This window comes from Zosterops lateralis (genome assembly GCF_965231275.1).
Source record: "Zosterops lateralis genome assembly, chromosome: 21".
Classification (NCBI taxonomy): domain Eukaryota; kingdom Metazoa; phylum Chordata; class Aves; order Passeriformes; family Zosteropidae; genus Zosterops; species Zosterops lateralis.
In genome coordinates this window covers 2,145,566-2,171,043 of record NC_139781.1, presented here as the reverse complement: position 1 = coordinate 2,171,043, position 25,478 = coordinate 2,145,566, and the positions used below count along the sequence as shown (strand labels likewise).

The following is a 25,478-nucleotide window of genomic DNA, read 5'->3' as shown; positions in this document are numbered from 1 at the left end:
ACCTAAAACCAGTGAAAATTTAGAGAATTACTATAATTATTAAAAAAACGTTCTGGTGACACAGATTTGCTCAACACAAGCAGGGCAGCTTTCAGAAACAAAGATTTCAGATCCAAATTCCATTTTGTATTTAATAAATGGATTTATGCAGGTACATAACCAAACTATGAAATATTTTACCAGATACAAGGTAAAATATAGATATAAGACACGAATGCTATTTAGAACATGCAATCTGCATACGAGCTGACTTAAATCAAAAATTTGCATGCAAGAAGTTTTATCCATGTAGACCTGGACATTCAAACTACTCAGTTTTTACTCTGAATGTTTTTTACTCTGAATGTACTTGCAGGCTATCCATTTATTACCCTGGCTGTACTTACCAATCCCAGGATCTGCAAGATGCTGAAATGATACACAAACATGAACCCCGTGGATAAAAGGGCCCACCAGAAATTGCAGAGCGGTTCAGGGGTGTAGATACCTTGAAAAGAAAGGAATAAATTAATGTTCAGTGCTGTGCCCATCACACACTCAGTGAATAATCCTCTCTCTCCCTGCTATCTGCATGTCAGGACATCTGGCTATCTGGCTTGAGCTGATAACCTCCTCAATGCCATTATAATAATTAATATTTGAGTGCTTTATTCTTACCTGAAGCATCCTGATCAGCTCCTTCCCTCCTCCTTGTCCAGCAGTGAAATATACAATATTACCTCACTAAATCTGTCTATTTTTCACCAACATCAATGATTTTTACTTCATTCTTCCTTCTGCCACAGAAGTAATAAAATGCAATGATGGCATACAATGAATCTCAAAAAAAAAAAAAAAAAAAAATTCAGGTTATTTATATTTAATCACCTGCTTCTGGCAGGGATTATGATTTCAGCATGCACAGAAGTGACTTGGGCAGCAGCAGGTCCTGCACAGCCTCTATATTAGAGCACAGCTTGGCATCTCCTAATTTTATGGTTGTTTAACAAGTATTAAAAAGGAACTTGCACCAATAATGCCAAGGAAGAGAAAAGCTGTATCAGGTGCTCAATCCAATAATGACAGGCTGTGCTTTTAAATGGAAACTGCTGTGAAGATATTTTCAGATATACACTACAAATAGGTTTATAATCAGTAGATATCACAGATACTGTAAAATACCTTTTCCCTTCAAATGAAGTAGCAGATAAATTATTCCAACCTTCCTCTACTCTCTCAAAACCAGGTTTTCCTGACAAAACACAATGTTCCCTGATCTAGAATGTACCAAGGGAATCAGATTTAATAAAAGTACTCAGAGACACAAGACTATTTTGGGAATTAAATATTCAAATTTCCTATGGTAAGAACAAAACCAGTTTACAGCGTTCTCTAGACTCTTACTAGCAGCCATGAAAATTGCACTGTAAGATGTGTGGAGAAATATTACTTTCCTTATGACTTTAATAACTTAGCTTGAGGGCAGAAAAGAAAGATGCACAATGTCATGTTGCTTGGCTGCTGCAAGAGTTTCAGAGGATTATAAAAACACACTGACAATTTTTATCTGCCTTTATCTGGTCTCTGATCCATTAGATATTATTAAATACTGGAACATGTATCCAGTACTCAAAGGACAGCTCAGAGCACAGAATGCAATACTGATACTGGCCTTGGCTAGCCAGCACACTCTGTAATTACCAGGAAGTAATTAAAGACTTCAGCAGACACTGTACAAGGCTACAGGGAACTGAAATAACTCCACATGCAGAGCAGCCACCACAGCACCCACCAGACCACAGCTGCTCTGGAAATGCCTGTGGATGGCATCCTGTGGGGATAAATACAAGTAACTGCTGTGACCACAGCCCTGTTTAATGCTGCATCCCAGCTCAGGTTTAGGGTCTCTAGAGAAATTCTCTGCCTCAAGCTCTGTGGCCCTTTCAAAGTTATTTTCTGTATAGTTTCCTTCCATAATTTGTACCCATCATGCCAGTTCAAATTGATTTTGCAGTAACTACCTGAAATAAGTTCAAATAAACAGCATTTTGAGCAGGTGGAGCCTGGGGAGCCCATGATAAATTTGGGCACAGGAGCTGCCTGGAAAGGAGAGGGCAGCTTGTAAAGTTCCTTATCCAGTGGGAAGGTGAAGGTCAAAAGTGTCTGAACAGTGAGTAAAACCAAAGGTATAAGAGAACTCACAGGAATCACTTTGAGTCCTGCAGGTAAAGGGAAACAACCCCAGCAGAAATTCTTAGGATGCACTTGGCAAGTGTGAGCTGAGAGCTGGCATCCTATTTACAAAATGGCACAAAAGTGTTGACTTAGATAGGAATGATATTCATTAAACTCCATGGCCTGAAAACTTCAGAGAGGTGACACCACCCTAAATGTGGTTTTTTACTGCAGAGAGAAGGAGGAGGAATGAACCTTGGTGGCAGAGTGCAGGACATCATGGCTCTATTTTTGGCTGCACCAGCTTTAGGTGACCTGGTCAAGCTTTACAGAAACTCTTTGTGCTCCCTCCTCTGCTGTAAAGAAAACACTGCTTTGACTTGCAAAATATGTTTATATTGTCCTTGCAGTTTTAGGTGCGTGTTTAACCTAGATACAAAACACAACATGAAATTTAAATAAGATATCAAAGCAGCTCCTGGGAACTGGCTGAGCAGTGCTAAACCAAATTAGGTTTCTGTTGGCAGTTGCCTGTGTTATTTCAAAAGTATTTAATAAAGCCTGCTGAGATCTAAAGGGGAAAGCACCCAGGAAATCTAAAATCCAGACACCTCCATATCCAGGTGACTTACAGGGCAGGGAGGGTAAAAATACTAAAACAGGCAAGGGACTTCAGCTATAAAATGAGACTGGAGGGGGACAACAGTCATTAAAAGTCTAAGGAAATTGCACAGGATGACAACACACACCCATGGCACAACCTGGCTTTGAACCTTCTTCATGTTCAGCTTCAGTCTAACCAGGGAATGGCATTTCAGAGGACCCTCAGCAGAGCTGTTCAGGTTCCCCCACAAAGAATTTCACTCTGCTACATCCTTGCTCTATTAAAAAAAAAAAAAAAAAAAAAAAAAAAAAATCAGCAACTTTTGCTCCCTACAGATTTTTGGTCTTGCTTCATGCTAAAAATATCTCTCCTTATTAGACTTTGCAATCCTGAAAATAATGGTGTGATTTTCAGCAATAGCATCACTTGGACATCAAAGGACAAAAAAGGAAACACTGAGCTCCACACAAAAACATTTTGGAGCACTCTAAATTCCACAGTGTGTGTTGGGAAACTAATTTTAAATTCATTTTCTGTACATATATTTTCTGTACATTTCTCATTAGATAAATGAGATTTACCCACTATAGATTTTATTACTCTACTGCCCTGCTATTTAACAGATGGCTGTTCAATGGAGCAGTGAGGTCTATTTTCCATAGAACAGCCTGTTAAAAGAAAAACACAAACAGGAAAATTGAGAGCCAGCTGAGTGGTTGTTTGAAGGGCTGTGTTGGCTTTGGCAAAAGCTCCTTGCACAGGAAATCAATTTCAAGAGGTGGGAGCAGAGAGTTTCACTGTTAATGAAGGGTCATGGGCAGTTCTTATACATGAATCACTTACAGAAATTTAGTCTGGCCCTGATCTCATTCTCAAAAACACCCAGAGCCAGCCAGCTGAGACCATTCCAAGCTGGGCCCATCTAGGTAGGCTGCAGGTTTGCTCCTGTGTGAAACAGCCTGGCAGGGGATCCCTCAGTTTAAATTAAACTTCATTACTTCAGTGGCATTGATAGGAAGGATTCCACAGAGACTGGAGTTGGGGGTTCTTCATCTGCTTCTGTAACAAGGTTTTGCTGACCTTGAATGTGCCAAGTTGTTCATTTTGCCATCTAGTAAATGGAAGCATGGCTTTAAAAAACTAAAGATCAACAAAGAGATGCCATTTTTTAAATGCTGCTCCCTCCCCACAATGTGCTGGTTCAAACTATTATTTTTATTTAAAATTCTCAATACACAGGCTTGTGAAAATTTGAACACAACTTAATAGAAAGCAATATTCCTTCTGTATTTCTGTGAAAACATAATGCAGGAGAAAATTACTCCTCTGCTTGAATTAGAGAATTAGAATCTAAATATAGTAGGAATTTTTAATTTAGCAGGGTTTAAAATAATCTCTTAATGTCTTGCTTTCATTCCCACTACATTTGATAGAGCTTTATGAGTTTTCCACTGCTGCACACTCTCTTTCATTTGTCTTACAATTACAAGTAGACCTGCTTAATCCAAAACTCAGGGCAACTATTACAATTCTCTCATTTTCAAGCTTACAAAAATGTGAGGGCAAATTTATTTTCCTTTTATTTCCCTTGATCAGAGGGTTAATTCCAGCTGAGTGGCCTACTGAGCTAGCTTAGAGATAAAACTTCCTTTACAGGGGAAAACAGGAAAAAAATGTTTTCAAGAGGATGATCCTGAAATCCACATTTCCCCTACAGCTCTTCTGACTCCATGTGTAGGTTTCAAACAAGTACCTTGTGCCGGGAGGTTTCTGTTTCCCCTCAGTGCAAGCTCCTCTCATCAGAACCAGCTCTTACAGTACCTGCTTCTCTCAGGATCATTTCTGATATTCCAAAAAGCAGCAGCAGTAGCTCCTCCTCTACCTTCATACAGCAGCAGTTCTTCCAGATACTGGCACCTGCCCTTCTAAACTTCTCCATCTCCTGGAGAGATATTTCATTTTTCAAACTGACTGTAACTGCCCAGTGCATAAAGCTCGGAGGGTCACAGGACAGAGACGCATCCTCTCCTCTCCTCTTCCTCTCTCTTAAATCATCAAACAAGATTATCCTCCAATATTCAAGCTACAAGAGAGAGTGACAGCACACAGATTTACCCTGCTGCTCAAGGTGCCACAGCACAAGCACAGCTCAGCAGCAAATCACACATTTGTGTCTAGTCCTTGGCATTCAGCAGGTAGAGAAATCTGGAATAGGAACATAGAAGCAGAGTAGGGGAAGAACACAAAAGTGTTGGCAGGTCTCTAAGTAATTCAGTTTCAGTAAAAGAGCTGTACCACACATTATCAAGCATTTCAATGAAGATCAAGATGGACTAGATTTATGACTACCTAAGTATATCTAAACATAAAGTGATATTTCTCCTGGATTACTGCTAAAGGTAGCCTGCTTGATAACTCCTTTCAAAAGCTAAGGAAAGAATTGGCTAAATACAGGCAAGTGTCACAATGTGGGAAAGTGGCTGATAAAAGGTGCAACAGCTAAAAAAAGTCTTTAAATATAGTGATCCCCAAGCAAGTCCTACCAGCAAGTGGAAAACACAAGTTTAGTGTTTTAATTGCACTTTCCTAATTTACAACCAAAGGAAAAAATGATCCTTTCATCTGTACTTGGTATCTGTGTGCTGCATCTTCCACCAAGTGCAGGTTGAGGCCAGGAACTGCCCTGCCCTGAGGGAGCTGCCTGTGCTGGGCACAACAGAGGCATTCTCCAAGGAAGAAAAGGGAAATAAAATTAGCAACTGACTGTGTGACAATGCCACAGAGCTTCTCTTCTGATGCCACTTTTGGAGACACTTAGATCAACAAAGGGCTTTAGGACTTGAGTCAGACACTGGCTCTTCATTGCTAGAAAGATGCAGCACTTGCCTAAGAAGAAAATTCTGCTTCTATTCCCAGCAAACAACTCATTTATTTAGTGGCAAATCAGCTCTGAAGACACAGCAGTCTGATGTATGAAGGTTGCCAGTGCAGCATGACCAGCCTGCACCACTGTAAAAAACAGCAGGAAAAGCAAGAAAATAAATGATTACAGCCCTTGCTTACCGTCACCAGTTTCCTTTCAAAGAGGAAACACTTCAGCAGGGAGTTGGATCTGTGTGCGTGGCTGGTGCAATTCCTGATTAGGGTGTCAGCAAACTTGAGGGTGCAGCTCTCTATAGCCTGAGCCTCAAAACCACTCTGCTTCAGGGGTTCTGCTCACCCCACCTTTGAGAAATGTTTGGATCCTATCAAGGTCACCAGCAACATAGGCAGATTCCCAATAAAACTGAAGTAGCATATTTTTCCAAATAAAATTACTTTTCATTTTTTTTTTTTTTCAATTTCCTACCCTTCAATTACTTCTCTCAGTCATAATCCACAGATTCACTGATGGAAATTTCTATTTACAATACTGAAATCAAGCTGCATGCTGATCAATGTCAGCCATGAAAAAGCAATTTTCACAAGATACAGGACTCAGGACAAAGGCCTGTGTGATCTACTCAGAAGGTACTTAAACAGAGGTGGTAGTGAAATTACAAAATTAACAAATCATTTTTTCATCAAAAATGATGATTAGGTCATCTGTGGCAGGAGATCATGGGTGTTTTGTTAATTAAAGCCAGTTAAGTGATAAGGAGCCAGGTGCATAAGAAATGCAGCAGTTGTTGGTGAAACAGCCCAGAGCAATCTCAATTGTCAGGTTTAGCCAACAGAGATCTTTCAGCAGTTTTACTGCCACCGCATCAACATTAGATGGCAGCAAATACCTGTCCATGAACACAGGGCAGGCGTTCAGAATGCTGAGCCAGGGTGACAACTGTCCAACAACAAACCCTCCAAACTGCAAATCCAACCAAAACTTAACAACCTTCAAACCCTTCAAATTACAAATCCAGTCAAAACTTAACAACCTTCAAACCCTTCAAACTGCAAATCCAGTTCTCCTCAGCCCCAGCTCCTGAAGAACCCTGAGAAGCTCTATTTCAAAATGAGCAAAAAGCCAAACCAAACCACCAAGCAATCAAAACTGAAAAGAACACAACCAGCGTCATCCAAGGCCAAGCCTTGTTAAAGCAAAGGACATTCATGTCTAAAAGTGACCTCAGATGGGAACTCCAAGGCCTCCAAGTGATTTACTGACATCACAAGAGCTTTGTTTGTCACTGCCTACAGTTCACTCCATGGCTGTTAATGTTTTCTGCCTCCTGCTCTTCACCCTCCTCCTGCAAAGATGATGAGTTTGTGTACCTCCTACAAATACTCTTCACTTTGGCATTATTTGCCAGAATTTTAGGATATCAAGGGTGGATTAACATTAAACATGGCTGGCATATTTCCCTGATAAAAGAAAGAAACAGAATCCTCTTTTGAAGTATGAGATTTCACTTTTCCTTTGAATCATTTTTCTTAATTTCACTCAGCAGGTCACAGTGCAATCAGGCAACACAAAGGTTACAGTGAAATAGAGTGAAGGATTTGGAGCGACTCCTGCTATAAAACAAAATGGATTCAGCAGGATGGAAGAGGCTGATTGTATTTCACTGCTTGGCATCCCTCCGGGCTTTCATTAAAGGCTTGTGGATCACAAATGATCATATTTTATTTCCTGGGTGGAACAATCCAGCTCTGCTAGAAAATGCAGCTGGAGGCACATCAGCACTAGAGGGGGTCAGAGCACCACAGCAGCTGAATATGCACTGCATTCCCTTTGAGGATCCACAACTGGAAAAATCACTGGCCAGGGAAACATTTTAGGATTCCCAGACTCACTGAACTATTATGGCATAAGTGAATGCAAGGCAGCAATCCTGTCAGAAGAGATAACAAGCAATCTAGTTCATTCCAATGATATGTGTCACTACATTCCACTGGAGCTTCAGAATTTCTGGGGTTTATCTAACTAGACAACTAATTTATTTTTTTTTCTTTTTGGCTCATTTTGAGTTCCAGTACTTCTCAAGAGACAGCCAAGAAAATATATTAAAAATACATATAAAAATAAATATATTAAAAATACATCCCACCAACAACTGAGAATATTGCAAGATGGCAGAGATGCTGCTCAAGAAGACAATGCACATTGTGCAAATACATTCTAAATATCCCTTCAGGCAGAAGATGATTTTTTAAATTTTTGTTTCAGTGCCTGACATAATTCATTACCTGGGTTAAAACTCCAACATTAGAACATCAAGAACTATTAATTAAAAACAGAGAAAATTGGTAAAAAAGAGGGTAAAGCCAGTGGTATCCAGTAAGCAGAGTGTTTTAATTTCACAGGACCAGTTCAATCCATAAGGAATAAACTGCCCACCTACCTCCTTTCTGCAGCAGATAAATGGGCACAACATAGAGCATCACATGCTGGATGTAATAAATCTCTGTTTCAAATGGAAGCTGTGGAATAAAGAAAATATTTGTAAGTATTTTTCATTGCTAACAACCAAGTTCCAGGGAAAAATTCTCTTTCTGACTCATGGCAATGCCTTCAGTTCAGTTATTTTATCATCTGTGTATAATAACAAACATTAATGGTCAGTGCTTTGGAAGTGCAGCAAACTGTACCCATTCCATCCCCCTTTAACACAAACACAGCACTTCCAGTAGGAAATTCCCAAAATTAGCCACAAGCACAACAAAGAAGGAATAACATAAGTCTGCTCCTTCCCTTTCTATGCTAGCATGAATTACCAATAACACTGTGAACCACTCAAGTAATTAAATCAGAAACTAGGCACATCCCCACAGCAGTCTTTTTAGAAAGAAAATATACTTGTCACCCTCTGAGAGAATTCTATAAGTGAGGTATTTTATATATAAAAATATATAAATATATATATACAAGTAATTACTGAGGAGGTCTGTACAAAAAAAAAATCAAAAGACCTGATTTATAGCATCCTGCATGCATGCACAGACCTGCTAAGCTTGACCAAATATAAATTAAATTAAAATATAAAATGGCCACTCATTTATTGGTTTTTAAGACAAACTGCAGAATTATGTGTGAACAGGTTACCAGTTAATAGTGAATCAGGTATTTCTCACCTGCTGCCAACTTGTGGGAAATTACAATTAGTAATTTCTGTGTTTATTTGAATTAGTGTAATTTCTTTTCTAAGAAGTCAGACACCTAAATAACACTAAAAATAACTTCAACCATAAGTTTGTGTTTGAGCTTCCTAATCCACACCTATTTCTAGCCCTTTATCAGTTATCAAAAGGGATGCGCTGTATTTGAAAATTACTCCCATCTGTAAGTACCTTAGCCTATATCTATTTATGACACTAAAGCAGCACATTTAAAACTGCACAAAACTGAACAGTAGTAGAAAACATGCAAAAAATCAGAATTCAGCTTTTTAGTGTGGAGCTGAAAAGCCACACTTGCATTATTTTTCTTGATTGAAAATTGGACAATACCACAAGTATGAAATCCCATGGGAATAATGAAAAGCCCTGGTTCAAAGGCAGATTCTGTCATTTTACAGCAGAAGAATTCAGGCACAGGACCTACCACTGTGGTTTGTGTGTTGGGAAGCAGGAGTGGGGAGAAAACCTTCCTTTTCTGACACTAAAGACACAGCCTTGAAACTAAAACATCACAGAAATTTCTACATCAACAGAAGAGAGCTTGGAAGAGTTTAATTTCCTTCCTAAACAGCAGTCAAACAGTTGGCAAACAACATAGTGATCTTTTTAATTCAACTACAGTTCTTATATCCTATTTTGCAGGTAGAAGATTCTAAACCCAACAACTGGATTATGGCAGTCCTGGCACTCCCCCACTGGACACTGTCTGTGTCCTGATGGCAACCTCCAAGGTGGTCAGCCAGCTCCTGTGGGGACTAAGCTAAAACAACCCTCCTGTACAATCTGTTGGGTTATTTCATTCCAAGCATTCTGTACCAAAACAAACACATGCAAGGTGACAGTATCCAAAAACAAGAACTTCATGAAAATGGTGCGGTTTCCTAAATCTGAACCTTTCCTGCTGTCCTTCAACACAGACAGCAAAGTGAGGGAATTAAAATTATTTGGGATGGGGCTAAAGCAGTGTTCCTAACTGGAGGAAAAGCTGTACCTATCCCACTTCAGAAATAAACACCACAACATGTGGCACTCACTCCTGCCAAGGAGCATTCTCCATTTATCTGTGGTGTCAAAAGGGCTTCCACAGCCGTGGAGTTGTGAGGATCTGTTACACAAACACTGTGTGGGGACACTCCTGAGAACAGACTAACAGTTGTTATGCTGCAGTAGTGTTGACAGTATTTTGTTGTGTGTAAAACAAAACATCTTTTTCCCCACTGTAAAAGATGGCTTGTTCTGAAGGCTGGCTGATTATGCAAGTGCATTTCCTGCTTTAGAGCTGCAGAGTTGCTGTACGGCCAAGCACTCAAGTTGTACAGCCAGGCTACAACAAACAAAAAGCTTTCCAGAGCAACTAACCCACCTGCATCTTGTGCCTTGTCTATAAACAGTTTTATCAATAAAAGATTCACTCAGCATAAGCACCTTTCACATGCAAGGAGAAACTGGAAATGAAGACAAGGGATCACCCATCAATCAAGGATTTGATGAATCTCTTTGTGAAAACAAGACTTCACGTCCTAACTTAAACCAGCTACTGCCCACACAGAACAATGAGATCTTTCCATGCACTGAACTCAGCTTTAGAAAAATCTCTCCAAGGCAGCAGCAGACTGGAGCCCAGAAGTCAGATATTTTCAGTTCACCCCAAAAGAGTATGAACATAATACCAGTTTAGATTAAACCCTCAGACACAGCAGTTGGTTTTCAGGGGGCTCACAGGTTAACACTTTGCTCTGGTTTCTGACAGAAACACTCCCCTCTCTGTTTATCATTTCTACCCTGGCACTGTGCAAGAGCAGCTCCTCTGCCATTCTGTACAAAGACTGCAGAGTGTGGCAGAAAAGGAATAGAAGGAGCTCAACTCTCACATTCTGGTCTTTCCTGTAGTACACCTAGAACACAGCCTAAAAAACCACCCAATGTTGTACTGTACCAGCCACCTTCTTAGCCATTACCAGTAAATGACACACCCATACCATTTTAATGCACACAGCATGCGTAAGTGCCCGAATATGCACAAGCTCTTTATCACCTCCCAGCCACCCAAGCCCAATCTCTCCACAGCCCCCACTGTTGCTGTTGCTGTTGTTTTCCCTGGTGCCAGACAGATTAAGCCAGTTTGGAGATGACAATGTGCTACCACAGCCTGTTCCATCCTGCTGTGCAGGCACACCCAGCACAGGCAAGGCACTGCAGTGAATTATTGCTCTAAAAATCAACAGCACAGCAGCCAATGATGGGATGTACTCACAGCCCTGCTCAGAGTATGATTCTGACCCCAACACAGATTTAGAATGTGCGCCTCTCGGGCTAAATAGTTCTAAGAATAGAATATAGCAGCTTCTGGAAGCATTAGAACTGCACCATATCAGCCATGTGAGCTGACACCCATGTATCCAACATTTTTGGGGACATGTCCTGTATTTTACTTTATCTATATCAACATTTTCAGGACATCAGCTTGCAAAAAATCCCCATTTTTAAACCAGTGGAAAGACTTTTTGTTAAAGTTTGATTAATGCAACATGAAAGCTCAAGCAAACCCAGTTACTGTCCAAACAGTTGGAGCCTTTGTGGCAGTTAAATGAATTTACATGCACAGCCAGGTTATCAGGACCTACACTGTGTGCCACAGAATATAAATACAGAATTAAAAGAAATCTTTCTGCTCTTGTATATCCTCTTATGCCTTACTGGCCCCTGTTGGGAGCCTAACAAGCCAATTCCCTCAGCATCTTTTTCTCCTTTATTTCTGAAAGGGTAAGAAGAACTCACAAAAGTACTGACTGGACAAGAAACAGTTTTATTTTTATCCAGTGCCTATCCCAAAGCACAGAATTTAATTCCATCAGCACATGGCAAAGAATGTAGCAAATAACTGCAATATTTAGGTGCCAAACAAATACAAGTGGCTGCATCTGTTGCTTAAATCTGTTAATTGTTGGTACCTCAACCTCATGCCAAGGCAGGGAAATGTTTTCTTGGAAAGAACAGAACAGACTGACCTCACCTTTCAGGCTACATTTTCTGGAACATTACCCCAGGTGCCTGTTACATTCCAACAAGATTTTTAACTGCATTGTTTAGCACAGTTTGACTGAAAGATTAAAATAACAGAAGGTAGAAACTTTCTACTGTAGTTTCAGTGAATGTCTCAACTCTCCATTTTCACTGGCAATACACTATTGTTTGAAAAAAAAATTTGAAATTACTGAGGTTCTAAAAAAACAAACAAAAAAATAAATTAGCAGATACATTATAAGAAAATGGAAACCATGAAATTATGCCAGAAACTTCTACTTCAGGTTAACTTGACACTGAAGCATATCTACAAAAAGACATTTATATTTCATTAAATAATGTAATTGGTAGCAAAACCACATAACCCTAACAGACTGTGCCACAAAATGTAAGAGGCGTTCTGGAAATTACTTGGAACAAATTAACACATCCCAAATCCTGATTCCCATCATCTGCTGAAGCAATGATTGCCTCTCATTCTGAATGACTGAATCAAAAGTTCTTCACTTAGGTATTACAAAACCAGAGCAGTCAGCTTAGAAAAATTTGATAGGTTTTTTGGTGTTTTTGTTTTTTTGTTGGTTTTTTTTTTTTAATTCCTACTATATTTTAGGAGATATTTCCTGCTTTTAGGACAAAGCTGGTGTTAAAAGCACAGCGAGAGTTGTGAAGCAGAATGTGCGTGTGCCATGAAAGAATCTGGATGGAGGCAGGGCTGTACAACATCACCCATGTTATCCTGTGCCAGAAGAAACATGGAAAAGTGAAAAGCCTGGCAAGCAGCTGTTAGGCCAAAAATATCCTAAGTTGTAATTATTCCAAAAATATTTACTCTTGGGCAGTATCTTTTGGCTACTCTGTTCCCAATTGCAAGAAAGAATTTATAAGCAGTCTATGTCTTCCTTGTTTAATCATCAGTGCCCTAATATGAATGAGATCTGTGATAATGGCAGAGAAAATACAAGCTAATGATTTATTAAATACTTCAACATTTTTTTCTTCAAAGGTTACCCAGACCAATTTTGTCATGCCTAAGATTATATTTAATTAAAAACTAGATGGTTTTAAATACAAAATAAAAAGTGTTTTCCTTATCAGTAAAATAACACTTGTTTTATTAATTTGTTGCCTCTTCAACAGGACCAAGTTTTAATAAAATGTAATTGCAAACTGCACATAAGGATAAGTTCATACTTAATCTAATTTAGACTTGCAAGTGGAGAGCCACCAACAAAACCTGAAATGGAGTCTGAAGCCCACAACCATTTTGGTAACAATATTAATTCACCCTCTACTACGGACATAATTTGCTTAAATATAAAGTACTCATATCTGTCTTGAAACAGACATTAAAATAGCTGCAACAACAGATTTTTGCAGATAAATCACATGAAAAAAACTAAAAGCATCTAGTCATATGTGCACATACATATATACCCCCTCTACATATGTATGGATAACAGCTCTTGAAATAATCCTTAGAAATACTTCATTCCACTCACACTCAAAATAGCTTTTTTCACCTGTAACTCTCAATGGGTTTAAGAATCTCACTAGGAACACCAACAGGCTAATTTTTTTTGTCCAGGAGACTGAAGTTTTACAGCAGGTTTTAAAACTTGTATGGGGAAAAAAAAGTATCTGCTGTGCCTAATCTTGGGGGAGAGGAGTGAGAGCCAACAACAACATTTGGTATTCTCCAGGCCTGAGGAATCTTACATTTACATAGAGTATGAAAAGCCTGAAAGTCAGCCTGAATTTTGACCACAAGGTTAACCTGTGAAAGCCTCTTTCAAAGCCAAGTTTTCCCTCCATTAGTGGCCAGAATGGAATTAACACTCAATACAGCAGTGCTGAGTTACAAACATCCAAAAATCTAAAATTGCAATTTTGGCTCCACTAGAGTGACCAGGAGTCTGCAGCCTGGTAAAATGAACTTCAAAAGGCCAAGCAAAGCAAACATCTGACATCTCTCCAAAGATAATCTTTGAGAAATAAATAAGAAAAGGAGGAGGAAAACCACAGTGCACTCACCAGGCGTGTATTAACAACAGGAAACAGCAGAGCTAAGAGGGCCCCATTCAGCATGTGCATCTGCAACCTTGCAAAAGAGAGGGGATATTGTTTTCATAGATGGAAATAAAATGTAATATTTTCAGGTATTTTATGTAGTGCCTCTTCAATAAAAGGTAGCAAGGCATTTCAAAAATGGTTTGGGTTGAATTTGAATGAAGTCACCGTTAAATGCAACCAAACTGGACAAAATCCTATCTTTAAATACACACTTAAAGAATTTTCTAAAGTAGGACTGCTTTCTATAATGAGCTTTGGATTCCTAGAAAGCCTGGACTGCCCATAATCCTGTCCATGATGCAAGCTGCTAAATAGTTGGAATTCTGCTGTTCATTTGTCTTACAGAGCTTAAAATAGCACCTTTGATAAAGGGTTTTACTGCTCTTTACTGCTGTGCATGAACAGCTTCAAAGTAAGGCTTTAAGAATTTGAAAGAAGTCCTTTAAATAAAAGAATTACATTTTTCAAAATGCAACAGCAAGTCCTAAGCAAAGCACAAGGCAGGGAAGTAGTATTATACACTGTAATTTTATAGCTTTTAGCCATCTTTTTCTAAACTACTGTTGATCACAGCAACAGAAAATTAGTATCAGAACTGTTTCAGTCTACTTTACATCAGACACAAAGTAAAGAACAAACTGTCTCCCACCACTGTCTGTCAAACTCTGAGGAATTTAAAAGTTACTTAAAAGGAGGAAAATTTTAAAACAGATTTTCAAATATAATTTCTATGCTGTCAGCGTGTTAGAAAATAGATATATCCATTCTGAAAAACAACAAATATTGTGGCCTCTGCCCTACAACTGGTCTTAGCAAAGATTTCCTGGACAGCAGACAAACTTTTCACACCTTTTCAAGGGGTCAGTTTTCAATCCAACCAATATGCCTTTCCAACTTGCTATTTCCCTTAGTATTTTATAAATTAAGCTGTGATTAATTTCTAAAATACATTGTACAAGTAGACAGAAATACAGTAAGGAAGAGGCATTACCTGAAGAGAATCATTGCAGTCCGACATGGGGGACAGGCAAGGAGAAAAATCTGAAATGTCAGAAACAAATTTAAATTAATGACAGTGACCTCTTTTAGAATCCATTTTCTAAATCTTTCCCAGTCAGTTCTGTACATCACAAATCATTTCTTGCCAGAAGACATGTTTTACAGCAGAGCTGGAAAAGACTTAAAGTCTTTACCAAATCAAAAGGTCTCCCATTACCTCCATATAAAAAGATGTGAGCAGTATGAGCAGCAGTGAGGGTTCAGCTTCTGCCAGTGCCTACGAAACCAAATTCGAGCCAGTGATTATTATAAAAAGGTCATTATAAAGGTCTCTCAAGAACCAGATTACTGTATCACCAATCTTTTAGAGCAGCTCCCTCAATCATGGTGAGGTCCTTGCTGTGTTAAATATCAGCATTTACAACAACATCACCACTGTCCTTCCCTTCACCAGTGCCAAAACCTCACACAGTAACTGTTAAGACTTTATGTTAGCAAGTCTTGTTCTAGATATGAGGAGATTACTACATAAATGCTCAGTAACGTTTTAATTTTTTTTTATGTTGTCCACTACTGCAAAGAAGAGACTCTGGTTTACTGTTCAGTATTTCACCAAAAATATGGATCACAGTTGTATTGCTGTTCCTAAAATAAAGTCACAATACCTTATTTCACTGACCAAACCAACAAAACAAATGATCACTGAGTGAAGTGAGAATATTTGGAGGGCATGTCTGCTTTGTGGATGTCAGGGAAATTCTAAAGGCCACACTTGTATCTGATTTTCAAAGATCTGTATAAAGGGTGTCATTACTCAGCTCAGAGTATCAGCAGTCTTAAATACACAGTTCACAGCAGACAAGCTCATAAGCTCCAACACAAGTGTTCCCACACTGATCCCATAATCCTACTACTTTTCACTGTCACACTGGAAATCCAACCCTTTGCCTTGCAGGAGGGAGCAGCTCTGTTCCATAAACAGAAGAATCCTCAGTTAAATCAGTTCTGCCCTCCTGCAGAACTCCTGAGTTTTGGGGGCTCTCAGAGTCCCCCAGCCCAGCTGGCACTGCAGAGCTCCAGCAGACATAGGCAGTGTGGATGGCAAAGCACAGGGAATGGGATCTCCTTGCCCAAGGCAGAATAACTCAGCTTTCAATTTAGAAGAAACACCAGGAAACCACTTCAATATCCCTCCCCTTCTTCTGTCAGTTCTGTCACCTGTTATATTTTCACCTTACAAATGAAAGAAGAACAAAAGAATTAGCCCCAAATGGACAAAATTAGCTATTTTGGATGGGAAAAATTAACTACAAAATATACATTGTCTGATAGGCTGGATTATGAGCATAGTTCTGACCACTGCCTTTCCCTTCCACCACTAAAAAAAAAAAAAAAAAAAAAAAAAAAGTTACAGAATATCTTCCACACAGGGATTACTATCTGTAAAAGACTGCAGGATAATGGGTCTGAGAGAAAGTACAAAATTGTGTGTGGCATTGAGGAAATGCAGAGATAAGAAGTCCTAGAGGAGACAATACTGAGAGTCAGGATGGCTGAGTCCTTCAGAAGCACAGGACCAGAAGATTCTACAACTGCTCTCAGGCAGAAAATTGCAGAGAATCTCATGACACTGGTCAATCCACAGGAGTTCACTTCCACCACGAGGACCCAGATGAAAATGAAAAATCAGAAATTATCTCACTATACTTCCCACCTGCTCTGCTCTCCTCAAAAGTATTTTAATTTTGACATTAATTTTCAGTACACTGAGGCAGAGAGCACAGTCAAAACTGGTCATGAAAGGTTTTTCTCCTACCAGCCCTAGCCCTGCTGAGACAGAAACATGCACAACAAAGATCATCTTGTTTAATCATAAACCTAAAGAGATGAAAGACAATTGAAAAGGTACCAGAGAAGAACAGAGCCAGGCACACAATTCCAACCATTCCAGATGTAACACCACAGCAGCACTGGTGGGAGCAATGGGAACACTTAGGGATGTCTGAGTAGCTGAGCACACTGTCCCTAAAACCCCCAACCTGCAGCACATATTTCATTTACCTGTCCCTGAGCAGCCTCTTTGATTTACACACTGGAAACACATCCTTCTTTTTCAAACATTTCAGCCATGAAATTACTTAACCAGATCATAAATGGATTAGTTTTTTGTACTGTTTCAAAATGAAAACTTGAAGAGGTTGTATTTTAATTTCTACTGGCAATGTTCAGAGCAACGTGAAAAATTCCTGGAACTGGATTCATCCAAAACTGGAATGAATTTAAAACCAAAAGGAACAAAGAGATAGAGATAGGCTTTAATAAATCTCCATTGAAATAACATTTTTCACTCAGTTAGGTCTATCAAAATACTCTCCAGAGCAGAAGAGATTAAGAGGAATGTTTAAAAGGCTAAGATATACTGAAGTACACTTACCTCATGGTAGTAAGTTTAAGTGTACTCTACTGTACTTGTAAAAATCATCCACTTTCCCTCCCAATAAGGCAAGGAAGATCCCAGATGGACAATTTAAAATATGTAAAAGATTTTGTCAATCAACTCTAAAATTAATTTTTAAGTAAATTCAAAACAATCATTCTATCATTTATCAAAAAGCAATAATTTAACATCTCCATCATGCAGCTTTGAGTCAGCATTTCTTTCTGTACAAACTATCCACTCAGCATAGAACAGCTACCACTTAAAAGCCATCACTTGCCTTCTAAAAGGGAATTTAAATAAAAAATAAAAAACATATCTACGGTTTGACCAGTTCAGACTGCCAAATTTGGGAGAAAAAAAAAAAAAAGATACCAAAAGATGTTACATTCTAATTGTTAAACAGGAGCAAGTTGAATATATTCAATATTTTAGCATAAAAATCACTGCTGCCTCACTGCAGCTGTCAGACAGGTTCAGGGATTAATGTGTCCCCTGTTAATCCAGTGCTAACGATACTCATGATTCAAAGCAACATTCTGGCAGAGCTTTAAGAAATATCACAGTAAAAGTAGTTTCTGTGTTACATAAACCAAACACAAGGAGCTGCCTGGCCCTGGTTCCAACCCTTCAGCTTCTCAGTTCTGCCCAGGGATGGAAGAGGTGAAGCAGGCTGAACAGCCTCCATCCCCCACAATCTCATATACTGTAAATTATACATGTTCATTGGGACATTCCAGGTTAGTCTCTCCTTGCACAGGCTTGGTTTGTTTACTCAGCAAACCCATACTCACCTCCTTCCCTGTTAGAGTCTTAGGTGAAAGATTTCTAGACTTCTCAGAGTTCAGGGTTAATTATTGACACAGGACTCAGGTCTTTCTATGAGTGCAGTAGCATTAGCTATCACACCTCAGGAATTAGTGTTTCAGAGGTCACTGAAGTTACTTTTCCTTTTTCTCTGACTACTATCTGCACCAGCCCTTCACTAGTAGTGGATTACTTCATTCCCCATTCTTAAATCAGTGCTTAAACAAAACCTGACAATTAAAAAAGTATCTGAGGTAAAAGAACAAAGAGGCTGAATTAAAAAAAAAAATCCTAATTCCAATTTCTTAAGAAAATTTAATTTACACTGAATTTAGATTAACTTGCATCTCCCTCTGTAAGTGACACAAGTTCACAAGAAGATTTTCATGTGCATATTCACTTTTCTATCTTTTCCTCCTGAGCAGGATGTTTTGTATTGGTTTCCTACCAAAGCAAAATCATCATATAAAAACCCTGCTCTACTCTGCTTTGAGTCACCAATGCCTTTTTACTTGCCACAGTTCAGAATTCCTCATTTTGTAGGATTTTACAACAGAAATTTTTAGTCTTTAAAAACTGAAGACAGTAACAGCCTTCCTACAGCCAACTTTTACCAACGAAATGGTAACACAATCCATGAAAAGTTGAGGCAGACAACATGGTATCCCTGATCATTTAAGTTGGCATTTCACTAACCAACAAAGTACTACAATACAAACCATTAAATTTGCCTGACACTATTGATTTGGCCATCCACCACATCAATCTGAAGCCCTGAGGAAGTGCCACCAGAAACAGGAGTGCCATTACACCCTGCAGGTTTCAAACTCCTGGCACAGGACTCGTTCCTGGTGAACAGGGTTCAGATTGCTGCAGGAGTTGTGGCTGCTGTACAACCATCAGCACACCACAATACTTTAATTTACACTTCAGTAAAACCCATCACCTGTGACTGGGACTGTCAGCACTGACATCAGGGCAGGGAGACAGCAAATAAGGGTTTCTTAGACTGGAAATCATGAGAGAAAAGACATCCCAGCCCCTGGAATCTGTATCTATATCCCTGGTGTCCAGTGTGGTCACTGCTGCTGTTCTCATTCACCATGAAATCCCAATGGCCTCAGGCAGCTCCTCCTGAAACATCAGTCTGAGCTACCAACAAACAACCTACATGGAATGGTGTGTGAAACTGCCAAATAGGAGAAAAAAATCCATCCTAAAACAGCCAACAGCAATACATCATAACACTCGATGGAAACAATTATTAACAGATCTGTTCTGAAAATAAAAATCTAAACAGAAGAAGAAAAAAGAAACAAAAAGAGGCCTTTATCTCCCTAATACGTTGCTCAAACTACATTTGTCACACTTTGAATGATATTTGCTTTAAATCTGTGATGATCTCATCAAAACAAACCAATATCTGGTTACCTAATCATTCATCTAGTGGCCGTTAGATGATAACACTCAGTGTAAATATTGGGGGTCAGAGAAAGCTAAGCATTTCCATCCACACTTTCCAGTCATGCAGTTCCTACTCCTGCTTAGAGAGCAAGATATCCCTTGTCAACTCCCTACTTTTTATATTCTTTTTTCCTAAGAATATTCAGAATAAAGGAGAGAATTATCAAAGAATGCATTACAGCCTGCAGCACATGAGTATTTCCATATTCTAGCAACTTCAAAACAAAGGCTTGAGTAAGAGCTTTAGACTCCAGTTCCTGAACTAGAACATTCACCAGCATCACAACAAGTTCCTCTGGTCCCTGGACTAAAGCTTAGGATAAAACATCACTGGCTTTAAAATCTTGTTTAAATTAAAAAGGCTCGTCCATAATCTCTTTAAAAAAAGAAAACTGAATCACAGCCTTAGAACACATTTGCTATCCTCTTTATACTAAATTAAAAAATTACTCTTATTTCTGACTAAGAAACCTTGCCTACACTCTATATTTCTCCATTTCTTTACTATATGCTGGGATTGGCTAAAAATAAACACAATGGTGAAACAAAGTATACACAGTGTTAAAGCTATCACAGAAAAGCTTTTCCTCAGTCCTATGTGAAACTACTACAATAATTGCAGTATCAGTAAAAACCTCCAAACTTCCGTTGACTGTGGTTTTTAAACACAACAAAATCACTGCTTAAAAATAAGACAAATAAACCAAATTCAGACCAAAGTAACAATTAAAAAAAAAAAAAATGGCTGTTCTGGGAACCAGGGGCAGGTCAAGCAATCCAAGCATGTCCTGGTGTTGTGAACCAAAGGTTCTGGAGCACTGCAGAGCTGGGATAAAGAACTGCTGGATTGTCTCCTGAGCTGTCACTTCCCTGCTCTGTCTCTGAGGCTGCCATAATCTTCCTGGAAGGAAAATGCTCTCCTCTGCAAGAAATGAGGCTTGCTACCAAGAAACACTGCTGCTGCCAGTGCTTTAATTCTTCTTCATCTGCCCTTTTTCACCACACACCAGCATGAATTTCCTCTCTAGCCATCAGCTGTAAGAAAAAGCATTACAAGTTAACCTGCAGCTGTACAAAAACCACTTACGTTCATAAACTTACATTTTGAAAAATGTATATGTATTTGTAGGCAATTTTGGCCCCTTAATTCAAGGTTTTGAAGAGACAGAATATTACAAAACACACAATTTAACTGACTCTTCCAAATATTACTAAGCATTTAGGAACCATGTACACAAATTTAAAGGAAAAAAAAGGAGGAAGTAAGTAATTAATCAGATATATTTTTGGGACATATTCCCAAATGATGCAGAATTCAGTCAAGCTATCTTTATTATGTAAGTTCTGAAAACAGCTCATTGTTTCAAAAAACAGTAACCTCTTTTGCAGAGGACAGAAGGGATCCAGGTCTCTAAAGAAACTAGAACTGGAAATAATGAACACAGAATTTAGTATTTACTGAGCTGTAGATGCACTTAGCACTCAATTATTGTATTTTTTTTTTTTAATGCAGACATCAGACCAAGATAACTGGGTGAAACTCATATTTCCTTCCCCTTTATGTTTACTTTTCTTTGCCTAAAAAGATCACCAAAGCAATAACCCAGCAAAGCAGATGTTTCCTACAAACACACTTTTCTTTATTCAAAAAAAATGTCAGTGCTTAACTGGCTGAAGTGGAATAATTTGGTGAAGAACTGGAAGAGAATTACAACAACTGACCAGCTGAGAATTTAGCACTGAGAGATGATTTTTGCAAAACTCTTTCTAGAATGAAACAAAATTACAAAATTTATTTTAAGATTGGTAATAAACCACCATTCTGGAAGAAGGCCTAGAAATACTAAAATCAAGTTCAAAATCTGCAACAGTTTACAAGAACTTCTCAATCCTTCCCAACAAGCACACTCTGGCTGCTGCTCAAAGTCTCCTTCACAAAGCTTGTAAAGAAATCAATAGTGCTGTTTTAGCTCTTGAGGAAATCCTCCCTCTCACACTGCTCAATCAGAGACTTCAAAGATTTCCTTCACACAGCCAATTTCAATACCACAATTACGTCTCCTAAAATACTAGAAAGGATCAATGTCTTGAAAATATAACACCTGGCTCCTTAAACATATGCTGGATTTTTGTTTCCTGCTATGGAAAGGCAAATAGGTTTTGAACAGAGATTTAATGTTTCCTTTTTATGCCAGGTCTGCAGCAGCACTGATCCAATCATATTGCTAGTCCTAAAAGGAGAGGGGTTTGTGGCTTGGTTTTGTTTTCTTTTTTAACAAAGGTATTCCAATAATTTTCACAAAGACCATTTTTTATATAAAGAAAGAGTTCAGTATGAATTCCTTCACAGACCTCTCCCCTTGCTGCACAAACAAGCCCCATCCCACAGATGGCAGAGGAATCACACCCATTTCCATTCACCTTTGTTACAAAATATATACAATTTTTTAAGACTTGAAGGATTTTCTCTCTCAATGATGCTGCATGCATGACAGTGGTGAAGAAACATTCTTCTTCCTCCAAAAGCTAAGCAAGAAGCCAAAACCCAGAAGAGGAAATGAGTGCCATGGCTTTTAGGTAATTCCGCCAGACGACACGATGGCAACAAATTCTTCCCATTTACAAAAATATTTGAACACAGGTTGGCATGATAGGCAGAAATTAAGACACCTGGCCAGAACAGACCCATGTCTAAAACTCAGTAGCCATTACATTACACAGTTCTGTCTGCCCAAATGCACACACATCTAACTTCCATTTTCCTTTGATCTTATTTCAGTCTTAGGTCTTTTAAGAACAAGACTTTTGCTTTTATGCAGGGAAAATGTGAAGCACAATTTTCAGTTTCAAATATTTCTGGCTCAGAGCCCAGAGTCTTTGTTGCTGAGGTGAAACAGTCTCAGCTGAAGAAAATGAAAACAGAAATGGAGTGAAAGAAGAGACCTTTAACCAACAGCTACTGTTGGCTTGCCTTTGAAGTGATCTTGATTGTTGTAGCACATTTCATCTCTTCACCTTCTGCTTTGTTCATTCTATTATTCAGACACAGCAGGATTATGTACACACTACTGCAAGAACAGAAGTGAAGGACAAATTATATGTTCATGTATTTCCTCTTACAAATCTGTTGCCCTCAGCAAATTCAGGCTAGAAAAACAATGTTTTCAAGATTCCAACTATGTATTTTTTGTCTGCTGGCGGAGGTCATTAACTATCTTTGGATCAAACTTTCATTGTCTGCTGAAAGCCATTGGTTTTGCCATTATTTTCTTTCTCTACATCAAGCCCAGGCCTATTTCTATGACATCTTTTTGAGGATGAAGCAGCATGACTTCTACATTTTGCCAACATGCTCACCTTCTCAATGTCATAAATGCTCATTTCAAGTGAGTAATTAGCATAGGCTTATTCTAAAAACTTCATAATTAGTCAAAAAGAGATTCAGAAATGGCAATGCCTGATTGCAGAGCTTAACTCTTAACAGACTCCTTCTCCCTTTCAGGAGGCATTATTGAAAGAGATGACCAGATCTAGCTGCCCCAGGTCTGTGGAAGCATTCAGCTGAATAATTATTGTTAATATCATAATATAAAGACAACTAAACTTTCAAATCCTATTGTTAATATATCCTCACCTCTTCTCCACAGAACTAATAGGAAAATTTCCCATTTATCAATGAGTACTGCCTAGAAATCGAATGTGGCTGTATTATTTTAATTATTTCTACACAGCCCTTATATACCTTCACTCCCAATACTGACAGACAGATTTCACAACAATCCTTATCACTTCACGGGAAGGAAATGTCCTATGCTGTAAATTACTGAGCAAACACTGCATCACAGCCAAGGAATTTACATAACCTACTAATCATCTCTGGAACTGTAAATTAATTGCTGCAAAGGTCTTGAATATTGCTGGAGTAGCTTGTTGCCCCACTTGAAATAAAACTCATCTCCCTCGAACCACTGGAATAACCATAAAAGATATTTTCCCAGGTGTAAATCCAACAACTGGCTAGATCTGATTCAGCCCAGATCACCTCACATCACTGCAATGGGAGACCCAGAATGCCATTGATCTGATTTCCATCTATTATTGATCCTGGACAGACATTGCTATCATGGCAACTTTTATGAAAGCCTTTTTGACGTTCTTCGATTCATTCCTGACCGTGGATTTTTTAAGCTATTCAATGTTGAGAGTACAAAATTAGCAAAAAAATAATATTTTTGACATCTATCACACTCCTTAACAAGCTCAGCAAAACAGATAGTTAAGTATATGTACAGGACTATTAACAAACACAGCTTATAAGCTTTAGATAGCCCAGTTCAGTAACTGTGTATCCATTATTTCGAAATCTACACAAACTGCACATTATTACACATCAACAACCATGCCACAAGTCATTAAAGGTGTATTAGGCCACATCAGTTTGTTCACCTCACAGATGACAAACAGGTAATACCTGTTTCTTTACTATTCAGGCTCTAAAATTAGAAAGGTAAACCAACATTATCTGCACAATGAGTAATTAGTCTCTCCAACACCTTCACAAAATACAATCACACCCCTAGAAGGCACTTGCTTGAAAAAGCTGCACATAAATTACATAGCTGGTTTTGCATCAATGTTGCTTTTATTAGATTTGGTGCAAATTTTAGCACTGCTGTCAGTGAAAACAGCACCTTCTGTTCTTGAAGCAAGGACCAGGTGAAGACAAGTGATGAGAAAGTCTTAATTACACTTTCAACCAGAGACCCGGACATTAGTTAAAGCTACAATGTCACCTTTTCATCTGACTTGGATTTTTTGATAGATTTCAATTCAACTGACTAAACAGCTAAGTTTAAAACAATTACACCATTCGTGACATTTGTACTTTTGCTAGGCACTTTTGGTCCACAAACGGCCATGGGTGGGGAAAAAATACTGTTCCGCAAGTACATGATAAAAGCAAACCTCCAGGCGACCCTGCACAAGCCTTACCTGCATCATGGTGACCACGTGGCAGGGGTTCAGGAGGTAAATGACAGTCCTGGTGGCGAACTTGAACCCCACCTCCAGCCCAAAGACGAGGCAGAGCAGCACCAGCAGCGCGTTCTTGCCCAGGCTCTCCTGCTTGGCCTGGGGCTGCTGCAGCAGGTTCTCCAGCTCCCGGAGGTGCTGCTGCCGGAGCTTCCACAGCGACACCAGGATCTCCACGGCGCCCACGCTGAGGAAAACCAAACTCTCCAGCAAGCGCTGGCGGCCGGAGAGAAAGGCGGCGCACTCCGGCCCTCCATTGCCCGCGAAGCTGGGGTCCACCCCGCCGTACAGCCAGTCCAGGAGGTTGTGGAGGCTGTACCGAGACATGGCGGGACGGTGCCTCTCCTCCGGGAACGGGCAGGAGCAAGCCGGGATCGAAGCCAAAACGCTGCCGGGCTGAGCAGGCACGGAACGCCAGGACTGTCCCTTGCCGGGCTCCGGGAGAGGCGCGGCTCCGCTGGGGCACGGGCAGCTCCCGCTCCCTTCCGCCGCCCGCAGGAGCCCCGCACGCCGCAGCCTGGGGGAGGCAGAGGAGAGGCCGCAGCTGCAGGGAGCCCGCCGGCTGTACACCCCTCACCGGGACCCCTCCTCTCCCCCGGCTCTGCCGCCCGCCCTCGGCTGTCCCCATCCCGCCGTGTCCATCCCCTCATCCCGCCGTATCCATCCCCCCAGCCCGCCCCGCTGTCCCCCCATCCCGCCCCACATCCCCGCGGTACCTGGGCGGGCGGGCGGTGTCAGGGAGCGGCAGGCCCGGCGCCCCCGGCCATGGCGCCGGCCCCGGCGAGGGAC

The 25,478-nt window shown here is 39.8% G+C and overlaps 1 protein-coding gene across 1 annotated transcript in view; it reads right to left on the bottom strand.

The window, feature by feature from the left end:
- TMEM164 (transmembrane protein 164) overlaps positions 1-25,117 on the bottom strand; it is a 29,433-nt gene extending 4,316 nt beyond the window's left edge. The window contains exons 1-5 of the mRNA XM_083876418.1: positions 24,651-25,117; positions 14,943-14,992; positions 13,913-13,979; positions 8,080-8,158; positions 387-487 (exon numbers count right to left, since the gene is read on the bottom strand). Of these exons, the coding sequence (XP_083732544.1) occupies positions 387-487; positions 8,080-8,158; positions 13,913-13,979; positions 14,943-14,992; positions 24,651-25,016 (663 nt within the window). The 5' untranslated portion in view covers positions 25,017-25,117. The remainder of the gene's footprint in view (positions 1-386; positions 488-8,079; positions 8,159-13,912; positions 13,980-14,942; positions 14,993-24,650) is intronic.
- Between the last annotated feature and the right edge of the window lie 361 nt (positions 25,118-25,478).